The 14206-nt window shown below is 32.4% G+C and overlaps 1 protein-coding gene across 1 annotated transcript in view; it reads left to right on the top strand.

The window, feature by feature from the left end:
* Window positions 1-14206, top strand: part of LOC105342845 (uncharacterized) — a 53980-nt gene that overhangs the window by 16535 nt on the left and 23239 nt on the right. Inside the window, exons 18-35 of the mRNA XM_066070871.1 lie at window positions 90-287; window positions 1276-1579; window positions 2596-2834; window positions 2959-3148; window positions 3699-3917; window positions 4520-4705; window positions 4807-4987; window positions 5251-5417; window positions 5545-5672; window positions 7470-7716; window positions 7794-7965; window positions 8080-8320; window positions 8461-8578; window positions 11974-12149; window positions 12309-12468; window positions 12671-12871; window positions 13000-13251; window positions 13399-13558. Coding sequence (XP_065926943.1) covers window positions 90-287; window positions 1276-1579; window positions 2596-2834; window positions 2959-3148; window positions 3699-3917; window positions 4520-4705; window positions 4807-4987; window positions 5251-5417; window positions 5545-5672; window positions 7470-7716; window positions 7794-7965; window positions 8080-8320; window positions 8461-8578; window positions 11974-12149; window positions 12309-12468; window positions 12671-12871; window positions 13000-13251; window positions 13399-13558 — 3539 coding nt within the window. The remainder of the gene's footprint in view (window positions 1-89; window positions 288-1275; window positions 1580-2595; window positions 2835-2958; window positions 3149-3698; window positions 3918-4519; window positions 4706-4806; window positions 4988-5250; window positions 5418-5544; window positions 5673-7469; window positions 7717-7793; window positions 7966-8079; window positions 8321-8460; window positions 8579-11973; window positions 12150-12308; window positions 12469-12670; window positions 12872-12999; window positions 13252-13398; window positions 13559-14206) is intronic.

Below are 14206 nucleotides of genomic sequence, written 5' to 3'. Positions count from 1 at the left end.
ATAAACCTGTAAACTTTAAGCAATCCACGAAATTTTTCCCTCACGAATTTTAATAATTTCACAGTAATTTTTCTTTTGTTTTTATACAGGGTACCACACCAGCAGGATCGTGTGGAATTTCACAGGTGACAGGAAGAGATCACACAGAACCAGAGTTTATTGTCAGTATTCAGGCAGAGGATGACAGAAGCAATGTCAATCTGCACTTAGACATCGGTACAGTGCCTGGAGGATCCAATGTCATGTCTAGAAGACAATTGGGGGGCTTCTCAACAGCAATGAATGATGTAAGATATCAGTTAATAAACATAGATAATAACTAACCTGAATGTCATGTACATATTAGAAAAAAGATTTAAGAGGATATTTACTAAAGAATGCTTTTATTTGTGGTATGTTCATGAGAGTTAAAATAACTTGAAGGAGTTTAAACACAATCGACAATATTATGAAAGGAAGGAAATGATAGGAAATCAAATATGTTTACAAACCATGATATGGTTTAAGTGTTGTTTTGAACAGCTGACGGTGATTGTAGCTCGGTAATTCTAATATATGGATTTATAAATAATAAAAAGAAACTTGCGTTTCAAAATACTTTATTTGACCTATTTTCTTGAAATGGCTCTCTTTGAATCATTACAAACTGTTTTTTTTATGTTTCAATCTTTTTAAAACGATTTCATCTTCACATGTGACAGCACACTTTTTTATTATAGCAGTATTGTAGTAGTCCTTGTTTATCCTTTTTCTATAAAAATTAAATCGCTCAATTACGTTCATTGTCCCTATCCTGCAGTTTTCAAAATGTTACGAAGTTATTGGTCAATTTTTAAAGAGGTCATATGACTTTGGCTTAGATTTTTCTTGTATTTCTTTGTATGTTTTATTTTTATTTTATTTTTTTTAGAATTATTAAGTCTGTGAGTGTCCTCTCTCAGTGATAAAAAAAACATGTTTTGTCTTTTAAGAAGACTAGATGATCAACAAATTTTCCATCAGATATGGTGTAAAATTTTAATTACGATATTTTGGTAATTAACTGTCTATTGGGAAAGAATAGAAATCAAATATCTTAAACTTAAAATTTAAACATAATTTTATATCTTTATACAGAGCTTTTAATTTTATTATAGTCTAAAAATGGCACGTCGATCCCTCTTAAGACACTATGAAATGTATATGAAGCCAAATGCATCACAAATTTAGGTGTATTACATTTAACACATGGTTACAGGTACATTTTAATGACCTTTGAAACATTTGTTTTTCCAGGTCTTACATCCAGCAGGTGTTCCTCTTTACTTCACAGTCCATGTGTCCAATGAAGCAGGTGTGAGTGTCCCTGCCACCTGTAAGCTGGACACCTTTGATGTAACTATACCAGGTGGGAGGATGGCGGAAGCTTTTGTGTCCACCAGTAACCCCAATGTGTTGAAGGCTGTAGTCACGGTGTATGAAGACTCTCCTATCAAACAAACCATGGTGGCAGTGGGATATGGAAAGAACACCTGGGCAGAACAGATCATCAGATGGACTCCAACAACAGTAGCAGCCAATATAGTGGATTATGATGTTGGTGTGTGGTTTTTATTTTGGAGTTACACTTTGGTTCTTTGTTTTGATTTTGTTTCGCTATATCTAATCTAACCTATGCGAAAATATGTTCAAGCATGTCCATTCATTCTATTTATTCGTCAGCAATTGTTAATCGCACATCCATTCATCCATCCGTATGACTATTCGCCCGTCTTAATATCAATAATATAAACCCTAAATATGACGAAGATTATTTTTTTACATTTTGACTCAAACCGTAAAGGAAAAATAGGAAACAAATTTAAAAGTTTTTCACTCAAGGACTTCATGACTTCACTTTCTATTATATTGAAGCAACATTAGAGTTAATTTAAACCTTTTAAACTGCTAAACAATAAATGCAACAACTAACTTAAAGTAACGTTTTTCCTACTGAAATATACGACGAATTATAAGATAAGTGTTACTTTAAACAGCATAAATGGAAAGCATTTACATATATTATCAATCTTTTATGTATAATTAATGAAGATTTATTTAAGTAATAAACTGCAAGTTAAAATGTTTGCTGGTATATGAACTTCATACGTCACATGACCCATTGCTGTAAGTCATTTAAAACGATGTTATCGATAAAACTCTTTGTTTCTTTATATTTTTAATTTTGATAAATAGGTTATTGTTTTCTATAAATGATCATGGAAATCTTATGCATGTATATTGAGAGCAGTGATTAAACACGATCTTGAGATCATATTTAGTGTTACTGAAATGAAATCTCTACTGTTATGGATTTTATCATTATTTTCTTAATTTATGTTTGACGTCTTGTATCCAGCTGCTGTAATTTGTAAGAATTATAATATATTAAAAAGAAAACAATATTACGAATCATTTATTATACGCTTGAAGAACATTATTTTTGTCAAATTAATTGTTTTCTTTGTTTTTTGTTTTGTTTTTGGTGATTTACTCTTTTCTGTAGAATTTTTACCAAATTCGTTTTAAAATAGAATCACAAGGATCAAGTGGTAAGAATTTTGTTTTGTATTTCAGGGCATGACCCATTAAATCTTAAGGTCATAACTTTGTTTGCCTCTGGTAAAGCAGGAAGACTTGTTGGTAGAGGCATTAGTGTCGGTGATTTCTACCAAATAACAACCAAGGAGGAGTGTGCTGCTAAGTGTAATGGACTGCATGCCACCAAATGTTTAAGTTTTAACTACGATTTTGGATCTTCTGGACACTGTGAGCTTCTGGAGGCTATTGAAGGGCATGATCACAAAATATCACGTGTAATTATCTATTGACCAACCTTCTTATGCCACATGAGAGACAATCTTGCATTTGATGTTCAAAAGTAGTTTTAAAACATAACTTCTTCTGAACAAATATTATTATTTTTATGATTTATTGTAGCAAGGACATTACATGCATTATGAAAAGCTAGGAGTCGGTTCCAATAGAGGATTTCAATACAACAATCTACAGCTGCCTCATGACCACATCGTGTATTTCAACTTCCGTATTGTTAACAGCCTGGGGTTTGAGAACATACTGTCATCCAAACCTATACTCACCGATTATACCCCTCCAGATCCTACATCTTGTAGGTATTTTCACTATCTCATGAAAGAATTATGTGCATACTTGTACTTACATAAACAAGTATCATTTAGCAAAATTCATTTTGATTATACACTACCTTATAAAAAGATTCTGTGGGCACTCAATTTTAAACTTATATTCAATGATAAAATATCTAGGAGAGTGAGAAATGATACAGATGAATCCGATTTTCTAGAGACCTCTGTGTGAATGTTCTTTAAGATATGTAGATGTTAAAACATCTATAACTTTTTGGGTCAATATGTCAGGAATTAATAGGCAAAAAGTTCTTTACACATGTCATTGTATGTCTTGTTAAACCAGTATTTTGATGTTTTACAAGTAATCAAGTTTTTCATTGCGGTTAGTCACGACATGTGTAGACCCTTTCTTAAATCAATGTTCGGAAACTCACTGATAATTTTAAATTGTTTACATTGTAAGAGATGTACATATCGGTATGTATTGGACACATAGTTTTATGTAACAATTATAGATATATCATGAACATATATCGAAAAAAATAATTTTATTCGTTTTCATTACTGCAGGGCAGATCAATATTACATCAGATAGATTAGAGACGATAAAATGTCTTGATGTGATTCCTGATGACAGAGATGATTGGGAGGAAAGATTCTGTGAAGGAGTCAACGCCAAGACAAAGAACCACCGCATTGTCATTGATGGAGAGGGTTCAGAAACTGTCTACAATGGGCACACCTATAAAAACGACCTTACCTACACGCGAGCTAATAGATATATCTCAGGTAATGATAAGCAATATGTAAAAGGGAGCAAAGTGGGTTCTCACTCAAATCTTTTAGAGCTACGTGTGCCAGAAACCTCTCATATTTAATATATACCTACCCCTCTTCTTTTCTTGAGAGTGTCAATTTTGCAATGTGATTCGATTGTTGGGATTGCAAACTGTGGGTTTCAGATTCAGTAAGACCATTCTCTGAAACTGATAACGAAGCATACATTGAATAACGTCTTAATTTTATCGCATTTTATAAGAGTGTGTTGAAAAATAGCTTTGTTATATCTGTAATTTAAATCTTTAATTGGGCAAGGGTATATAATAAATTTACCATTGTAACAGTGACTTGATCCAAATAGCCGATAGCCGGATCACGTCGAGTTGTTATGGGCTGATCATCAGATCAAACGCCACATGAAGTAGTTACTATATATATATATATATATATATATATATATATATATATATATATATATATATATATATTTATATATATATATATATATATATATATATATATATATATATATATATATATATATATATATATATATATATATATATATATTCTTTGCTTTCAGTAATAATTAACAATTTCATTCTTAATAGCAAACTGGGATGGAATCTATGACAATGAGACAGGAATCCTGGGATACTCGGTCACAGCCGGGGAGTCCATCTGTGAGGAAAAGATCAAACAACACCACGACCCCCACGCCCACCTGTTTGATCGGTCCCAATGGACACACACTGTCATGATGACCCCTCTGGAGGAACCCTATACTATTTTACCAGGTATTATCTAAGAGTGGTTTTATACTCTGGATATAGATAAATTTCGTTTATGTAAAGTTTACCGACACGGTATCTTAAATATGTAAAAATATTCATTTCAGATGGCCCCTATTACATCACAGTGAGAGCTATAAACAACATACAGTATGGAGGTGCACTCAGCACGAGCATCTGTCATTCCTCGCCGTACATAGTGGATAACAGCCCCCCACTGGTCTATGAAGTTTACAATGTCCGCTACGATGAGCACAAGTTTAACCTCTCTCTGTCTCATAATTCATCGTAAGCACTTTCTACCTTATCTTTTAAAACAATGATTCTTAACATGCAGTAATTTGCATTTTTGTCGCCAAAAAAAGTTCTTACTGTAAAAACGAAACTTAATTATCAATAAGAGATAATTGTTGATAATTTTGAAATCAGCTCTCTATCAGTTACATATGCAATAGTGATTTTTAAAATTGGCAAAAATTGTGTTATCTAACCTTTACTTTAAACATTGGATATATTATACAAAACAATTTAATTTTTTTTCGGTTTTGAAGTGATCCAAACTCTGGTGTGATAAGAAACGATCTTTGCCTGGGAAAGTCCACCAGAGACTGTGATGAACTGATGTGGGTTCCAATGGAATACAACCAAAACATGACCTACTTAAAGAAAATAACAGAGGGGGTTCCTATCTGGGTGAAGGTTACAGTTGTTAACAATGGTAATGAAAATTTGGTCATTTTGAAATTATTAACAGCAAGCATAGTTAACTATCTTTGATTAATATAGAATATCCAACATGCGTACTTTACATAAAAGCTGCAAATATTTTAATGAACAATTTCCAGTGGATTTAAGAACGATTGGAAGATGTGATTCTCCTCTGATTGTGGACAATTCACCACCGGTGGCTGGAACTGTTAATGATGGAGAGATATATGGTTTAGACCTGGATTTCACTAGATATGAAGACAAGGTAAATTGATTAAAATACTTAAAACACTGCTGTCATCCTGAAAGTTTACTTGGACATGGTAAGATGGGATGAACGATGCATAATTTTGTATGCTTAATTCTATCCTATCCTATCATATTCTTTTCTGCATCTTATGGCATTTCCGATTTGATTGTCGAATGGGAAATTCAGAGTAATTTTGCAATTCAAAAATAATGTCACGATAAAAAAAATCTTATACTAGAACATATATTTGTTAATCAAGATAATACTTTTAATAAAGATTATTGATGTGATATCTTAACAGAAAGGTGAATAAACATTTATGCGCTTTACATTTTTATATATGCGTTCTTAGCTGAAGTGTGCAGATACTGTGAAAGTTTTATGTAACAACAATACTACGTATTATTTAGTACATAAATACATTGTTTTTATTTACAGTACCTTATTGTCTTAACACAAAAAAATTTCGACGAAAAATTGAAACAGAAATATGTAGTAATCAAGAAACTAATTTTGTTGTTTGGTGCTTCATACGTTTCAAATAATATTTTCGATACCTGATGAAGGAATGCCTATCAGTGTCCAATGATAAATATTAAACATATTAAAATAAAAGATATCAGCTAACCATAAATGCCTGTAAATTTTTCTCCTAGAAAAATATCAATATTTAAATATCTTAAATATCTTAAAGAAAAAGAATTCCATTAAGCTCCATCAGTCTTAAATGAGACCGGAAAACTTAATATTTATTTTTGTTTGTTATTGTTTATAAGGCTTTCATCTGTATCTTACTCAATATGATGCAACTTTTAATCTAGCAATTTACCTTTAACTACAATTTTTTACGTTATTTGTACACTACACGTAAGATTTTATTTTACAAATATACAGGTAAATAAGTTGCCTCGTTCTAGAATATATCGGTTCTATGTAATCGTCAGTCGGATAAAAAAAGATGACAAAGAGTTGTTTGGGGTTTTTTTTATTTCGTTAAAAATTTGATTCATTGCCAAACATAAGATAGTATAGGATAAAATAGGATAGGATAGGCCAGCTTATTTGAAAGATAGATCGCAGGTTAATATAATTATATTATAGAGAGGATATGACAGTTTTGTCAACTTTCACGACTAGTGTCAACAATTCAACTTTGTCAACTAGCACGGAATGCCAACAAGTAAATTTAAATATCAGTTCTTTGAAATAAATTATGTCAATGAAATAAAACAACTATATTGTTCACTTGCAATGATGGAAGGATATTAACAGGCGCGGATTCTGGTCACCTTCTTTTTTTGAAGACGTCAATCTTATCATTAAAAACCGAATATTGTCTCAGTTGAGATTACGGCACATCCAAAAAATCTCCTAAGAAGCACTTTTACTCCAAAATGGTGTCGACTCCGAAATTTAAAAAAAACAAAGGAGAAGAAAATGAAAACTATCCTAAATCTCTATCCGATTCTTGTCGGAAATAGATGGTTTCTTTCTTTAAATATTTCTATTTTTACAAAAGTTTCTTAAAAAGGGTGGGTTTAAGGTATTTTTCTTTTTCAAATTGTTTCATCTTAAAGGGATTATCAAACAACAATTATCAATAACAAATATTAACATAACAAACTACTTGCAGCTTAAATTTAGTTTGAAATAGTGGGTGAAAATTAAAATACGGCAGCTCTACTTAAATTGTATATGAAAATAGTTTAATAAAAACTTAATTGTTAGCAAAAATTATTTCTATGCTCTTTAACTTAGTTTTTTTTAAACTTTATTCTTTTTATCCTTTATTACTTTTCATTGATGTAACAGATTTGTAGCAACTGGCAGAGTTTCTATGACCCTCAATCAGGCATTGCTATGTACATGGTGGGTGTTGGATCCTCTCCCAATCAGACCGATGTCGCCAACTTGACTCGATTTTCTAGTAAATCTCACGTGGCTTGTGTGGAGCTGAAGCCAGATAAGTATCTTTCACACAACCAGAAATACTTCACCACTGTGTATGCATACAATGGAGGTCACAAACAGCAGAATGTATCGGCTATTTCCAATGGAGGTATGTGCGATTGATAAAGTATATAAGAAGACTGATTACCTGCATGATTCATATCATGTCTTTTTTGTCATTTTCAGTTTTGGTCGATTTAACAAAACCAGTTCCAGGACAGATTGTGGATGGGAATTCAGTCAATTTCACAGACATGAAGTACACCACAAGTCAAGCTAAAGTTGATCTACAATGGAAAAGTTTCTTTGATCCAGAGTCCAACATAAGTCATTATGATGTTAAAGTGTATAGGGCAGGGTATGTTCTGTTACATTATTCAGAGCTGTAAGAGTTGCTAGATACATATTATAAATTATCATTAAATGAATATTCAAATAACTATGAAGTATTTCTCAACCTTTTTGTTTCAAGAAACCTGAGTCAAGATTATGAAGAAATCCGAGACTGGACAAAATTTGATGCTTCAACCAGCAGTGTTAAATGGCTGAATTTCCACAATTACCACAAGGACATAATTAAAACCTCTTTAAGAACCACAAACAGAGCCCTGAATGAGATTGTAAACACTACAGATGGGTTTATTGTTGACTTGACTCCTCCACAGTTACACTACTTGTGGGATGGGGATCAAGAAAAGGACAGAGAGTTCCAAGTAAGCTATAGTTGATGAAAACTGAATGATACTTGATAAATTCATTGTTTAAATGTAATATTTTTGAGAAATAGAATGTATACACTACTTCATTGAATGGATTTTGTACTATGACAGATCGTTATTGGTTTTTATTACAGTCAGACATAAGTCAACTAACAGCATCATTTAAGTACACTGATAAAGAGTCCGGAGTTGACCATATAAAACTTGAAATTTTTGAAATGTTTCATGGAACTCGTACACAGAAGTATCCAGGTAATTGTCATTATTTATCTATGTGGAGTATATTTAAAAAATAAGAAATCCGATTCTACTACAAATTGAGTATTTGATTGATATTCTGAAAAGCACAAAATGAGTTTTAAGGAGTGTATTTATACTTTCTTCTGTACTAATTGATTAAACATTATCATGCCTATAAAACTGTCAAGTTTTAGTGCATCACTTCATTTTGACTGAGACACTTAACCGTTATTTAAGATATTAAATAATATTGCATGTAATTTTCTATTTCTATGATGTTTCAAATTAATAGTTATTTCATTTCTGTATCTAGAAAAATATATTATCACCAGATTTACAACATTAAATTTAGAGCAATGATGGATTTTTTCATCCGTACCCTTTCAGATTTAATTAAAGGTTTTACCAAACACTAGCATATTACATTTATTTTTTTAAAATCTGTATTTTTTTCAACTTACAATATCAATTTTTATCATCCACATTATAATTACCCAATAACGAAATATACAGTGGTGTTTTATTACACTTCATTTGGACATATTCGAAACATTTTTATTTTAGTAATAAGTAATCATTTTAGTAATCATTGTATGAATGTTATCATATTTTTATATAAACAATCTCTTTTTTTTAAATGAAAGAATGTTCATATGTTGATATGTTGAATATGTTGATCATATTTGATAGAATTAAAACAAGTTATATGATTTATTTAACTGTGTTTTATTTTAAGTTCATGATTTGAAAATGACTTTTCATATGTAATGCAATATCAGTTGATCATCATATTTTGTAACGATACATGTAGCAAGTTTTTTTGAAGCGTAAACCGAAATTTTTTTTTATTTTTTTACCATGTAGACTAAGCTTTCCTAATTACTTAATAGAGTAATAGCAAATTTGTCACATTGATTCTGTTTAATGTATAACATTCTGTATATAAACGATGCTGCCATTGAATTTTTAGCTCACCTGAGCTGAAAGCTCAAGTGAGCTATTCTGATCACATTTTGTCCGTCGTCCGTCTGTCCGTCCGTCTGTCTGTCCGTCTGTCCGTCTGTAAAGACGGATGCATTTAAAAAAATCTTCTTCTCAAGAACTACTGAGGCAAATTCAATGTTATTTAGCATGAATAATCCTTATGGGAAGGAAAATATTAATTGCAAAAATTATGGGCTAATTCTGTTTCAAATCTGAGTTATTACGAAAATAATAAGAAGGAAAAAGCGTGTTTCAAGCAATTTATAGCATCCATGAGTCTTGGTAAAATGGGTAGGCATGACCGGGCCAGGGCAAAACAAACGATTGACAGTTATTAATCTGCCAATCTCATTAAACTTTCAAGATATTTACTGACCAGTATATTTGTATTCGCTGTAAATATTGCTGCAAAATAATACGTAATTGGAATCGATTGCCGATCTGCCCCGGCTTTTATTTTGCCCCGGCCCGGGTTTGCTTACCCATTTTACCAAGACTCGTATTCCATAATTCTAAAACGAGGTTCTTTGTTTAAAGCAGCCATGATACTATATGATAAACGGGTCCATCTGACAATGATGAATTTGTTTGTAGTGCAACAGTTCGTGTACGAAGGGAATCTTTGAAACATGCGAAATACATTGGTGCCAATTTTGTGAAGTAAATTGACGCTAAATATTTCAATGCGTTGACAGTTTTCACGGTGACGGTGGTGACGGTGGTGTTAGCTTGTTGTGATTTTCGTTTCGTTTTCATTTATGCTTTGCGTTAACCTTGGAACTGTCGCTTGTATTTCCTGATTTTTACGTATCAAATCAAACAGAGACTTCAGTAAATCAAACAGTTTACTGTTTACCTGCGCAAATTAAGCAACATTTGATGTATTAAGAAAGAACTAAAATGCAATTCATTCAGGCTATCGGTAATTCGGCATCATCTTTTGCGTAATGGTAGAATAATGCAATATGTTGCTCGGCATTTTCTCGAGTTTATTCAATTTAAATTGAGTTTAATATCGCTGACGGAAATATGTAGGTATATACATGTATATGATTCATTTTGAAAAATAAATTGTGTTCTTTATTTGTTATAGTGCATGTTTCTTGTGTTTAATTGTTTACAATTTCTATTTACTTACCATATTTGAGTGTTTAGCTTCATATTATAAGCAAGATACAGAGATTTGCTCAAAATTCTATGTTTGTACACAGATCTGAGGCCATTCATTTTTTTCCATTTTAAATGCCGAATAGGAAATACCAAGTTAAAAATCTTAAGCTGAATGTAATAAACTCATGTGAACAAAATATGACTCAAACCTAGCAAAATTTTGAGCTCATCTTGCTTATAATTCTACAATTGACGCTGAAATTTTGGTTGATCATTAGAAATTCTATATGAATTAGAGAATGTGAAATACTTGTACACAAAAAAATTAAAGAATGATATGCTGTATGTAACTACTCTCTTTATACAATGAATAATGTAAAATGTGAGTTAAAAAAAACGACATCGTTAAAACAGTTTCCATAGTTCTGACACATTTCTGTTGCGGGGATGAAAGAATTATCGCTATTCCTAAGAAAATATAACAGCGGAAAATTATCCTGGTTTGTAGCCATTTGTTATTTTTGAATAAAAATGAAAATAATGGGTGCATAGGCCATAGTAAATTAGAGTGATGTGCCTGTCAATACGGTAACAGTGATTTTTATAGCTCTTTAACATGTCACGTGACAACATTTTTCATTCCAGTGTATTCATCAATCAAGTGTGAGTAAAGTTATAAAAGTCACGAGTTTACGCGAGGTAAACAACAGTCATTTAATTATTATGGAGAAGGCAAATTAAATTGTTTACTATTTTTAATTTGAGAAATTGAGCCCATTGAGGTGCAATTTTCTTCTTCACATATATTCATATAGGATTTTTTTGATAAAATACAATAACTATTATATTTTTAAAAAAAAATACAATAACTAGTAAGTAGTTGAGGAAGATATGGTACCTATATGCTCTCATATATTTTGATCGCTTTATTAAGTGGGGGAGGGGGCAGAACGAAAATACAGGGAATTAGAAGTTATATAACAGTGTACCCCTACCAAATATTTAGTTCTATATCTTGCGTATAATTTTCTTATTCTGTGTAAAAACAGTATTTCATGAAGGTACAATGTCAAAGATTACGTGTATGCAAAAATAAGTGTAAAATTCGAATACTTTACAATATTTATTCTTTTGTTATTCTACCGAGGGCCATATGGCACAATATCTTTTGAACGCCCATTGTTGCTCAGGTGAGCGATGTGGCCCCATGGGCCTCTTGTTAAATTTAAGTGTACTACATGCAATGGCAAAATTGGTTTACCTGTTGTGTAAACTTAATACATTGATAAATATATTCAAAATCTGATTTTTAGAAATCCATAACGAATGGATGGAACTTCCCAATGGAGACATGACCAGCTACACTTGGACAGGCTTGTCTCTGAGGAATGGAGCGCGATACACCATGAGAGTAGGAGCTATCAACCATGCTGGGTTTCTCGCTTCCTTTGAGACAAATGGAGTTGTCATTGACATCACTCCACCAATAGTAATGTTTATAAGTCTGTGAAAGTCGCAATAAGATTAAATCAAAGCTAATCCCACGTGCGTGAAGAATTTGCTTGACAATTAAATGTCATTCATTATGTAAATAAATGTAAAAGCTGTATTGTTACAGCATGAATTAAATGATATTTTTTCTTAAAAGGTTTTATGGTTGAAAATTGGAGTAAGTGGAGATGCCAAGGAACAACAGATAGATGGTCATGTATGGCAGGCAGATAGGAAGGGGGTCCAGGCGACCTGGCTGTGTAAGGACCCAGAGTCTGGAATCACAGAGTATGAAGTAGCAGTTGGAACCTCTCCAGGTTTGTGAAACAGAATATATATATGTAGGGAGCGTACTTCAGTTTTGCCATGTTAGAAAAAGTAATTCCTGAAGACGTATTCTATTTTAATCAAATAGTTTTTCTAACCTTTATGAGAAATAATCTACACGTGTTTTATATGTGTAATTGAAAGAAGGGGAGCTTGAATGATTTGTAAAATGATTTTTGTATAACAATAAAGGAGGAACAGATAAGCTGCTATGGAAATCAGTTGGCACGGATAGTAGTCCATACATCAATGGACTGAATCTAGAACTGACTAACCAGACAACAAGATCTCCTGTATACTATCTGTCAGTCAGGGCCAGGAATGGCGCAGGAGTTGTCAATTCCTCTCCTAAAATCTCCACACCCATCATTGTGGTGGAAGAGGACAAAGCTGGTATTTATATTAGTCACTAATTAAAGTCTTATCAACTTTGTAATCTCTGATGGTTTAATATTTATCAAAGCTTTCTACGTGCAAATATTTTGTGAAAATATTCTGATAATTTGACTACTCCGTTTCAGGCATTGTTGTGGATGGTCCCAATAATGTGGATCGGACAGTGGTAGAGAGGCAAGCAGTTAACGTCACCTCAGACATCGACTACCAGCTGGGCTCCTCTACTGTGGCTGTCCAGTTCACTGGGTTTGAGAGTGCCCTCCACGGAGTGATGCGTTTTGAAGTGGCTGTTGGCACACAGCCTAGTGGAGATGATGTGCTTCCTTTTACATCAGCCAACATTGTCCACAACGAAGAAGAAGATATTGCTGGGCATGGTATTGTTTCTTCCAAATATAAGACGGAACATTCCACATTACCTTAAAACAAACAGTATTTGTTTAATAAATATTGTTGTTTGGGACTAAAACTAATGGAAATTATGAGTTTGTATCAATTTTGAAATTAACTCCATATTTTTAAAGGTTTATCAAGTTCTGGTTTTGTCACGATGAACTTGCCTCTGAAAGCCAATAAAACCTACTTTTCAACAATACGAGGAGTAACAAATGAAGGTAACGTCTTGGAAACCAGTTCTGATGGATTCACTGTGGACCAAACGCCTCCAGTGAATGGAATTGACAGGTTTGTCTCCATCATTTTCATAACTTTATGTACAATTCATTTACAAATAACACAACTTGAAAGTGTATAAAATAACATTTTTATTATCACCACCGGCAATCCAGTAAAAATTTACAAAAATGGCTATTGATCATGCAAGATAGGATTTTTAAAATAAACTTTTCAGTGAGCTCCGTAGGTAAAAGTTAATTTATATAAGTAAAAGCAGGTTTCTTCATACATTCCATTTTATGATATATTTACATGTAAAGATTTTTTACAACAGAATAAGCTCAGATACAGTTATTTTGAATGAATGACAAAAAAATTTCCAGGAGGTTCCATTTCTAACTTATTGTTATTGCTCTGTGATGCCCTATAGTAATCAGTATCGTCTTTTGGTAATGGATGTGCAGTGACTTTGAACATTTTCTTAGTCAATGGATAAGGTCAGACTTCTATGAAAAAATCTTTGTCCAAAACATATATACTTTCTTTCCCCTTGGCAATATCTGGCTCATAACAAAAAGTGTTTGAAGGTTAAAAATGTACAGTGACCTTGAATTAAGTTGTTGGGTCAAATGTCAAGGTCTTGGAAAACCTCTGAGTAAATCTTTATCTAGAACCCTTTATTCTACCCTCTGTCTTTCCTGTCCTTTAATTCACCTT

Source organism: Magallana gigas, chromosome 9 (genome assembly GCF_963853765.1).
Source record: "Magallana gigas chromosome 9, xbMagGiga1.1, whole genome shotgun sequence".
NCBI lineage: Eukaryota > Metazoa > Mollusca > Bivalvia > Ostreida > Ostreidae > Magallana > Magallana gigas.
Note: the sequence above shows the minus strand (reverse complement) of the source record. Positions and strands in the feature narration are given on the sequence as shown.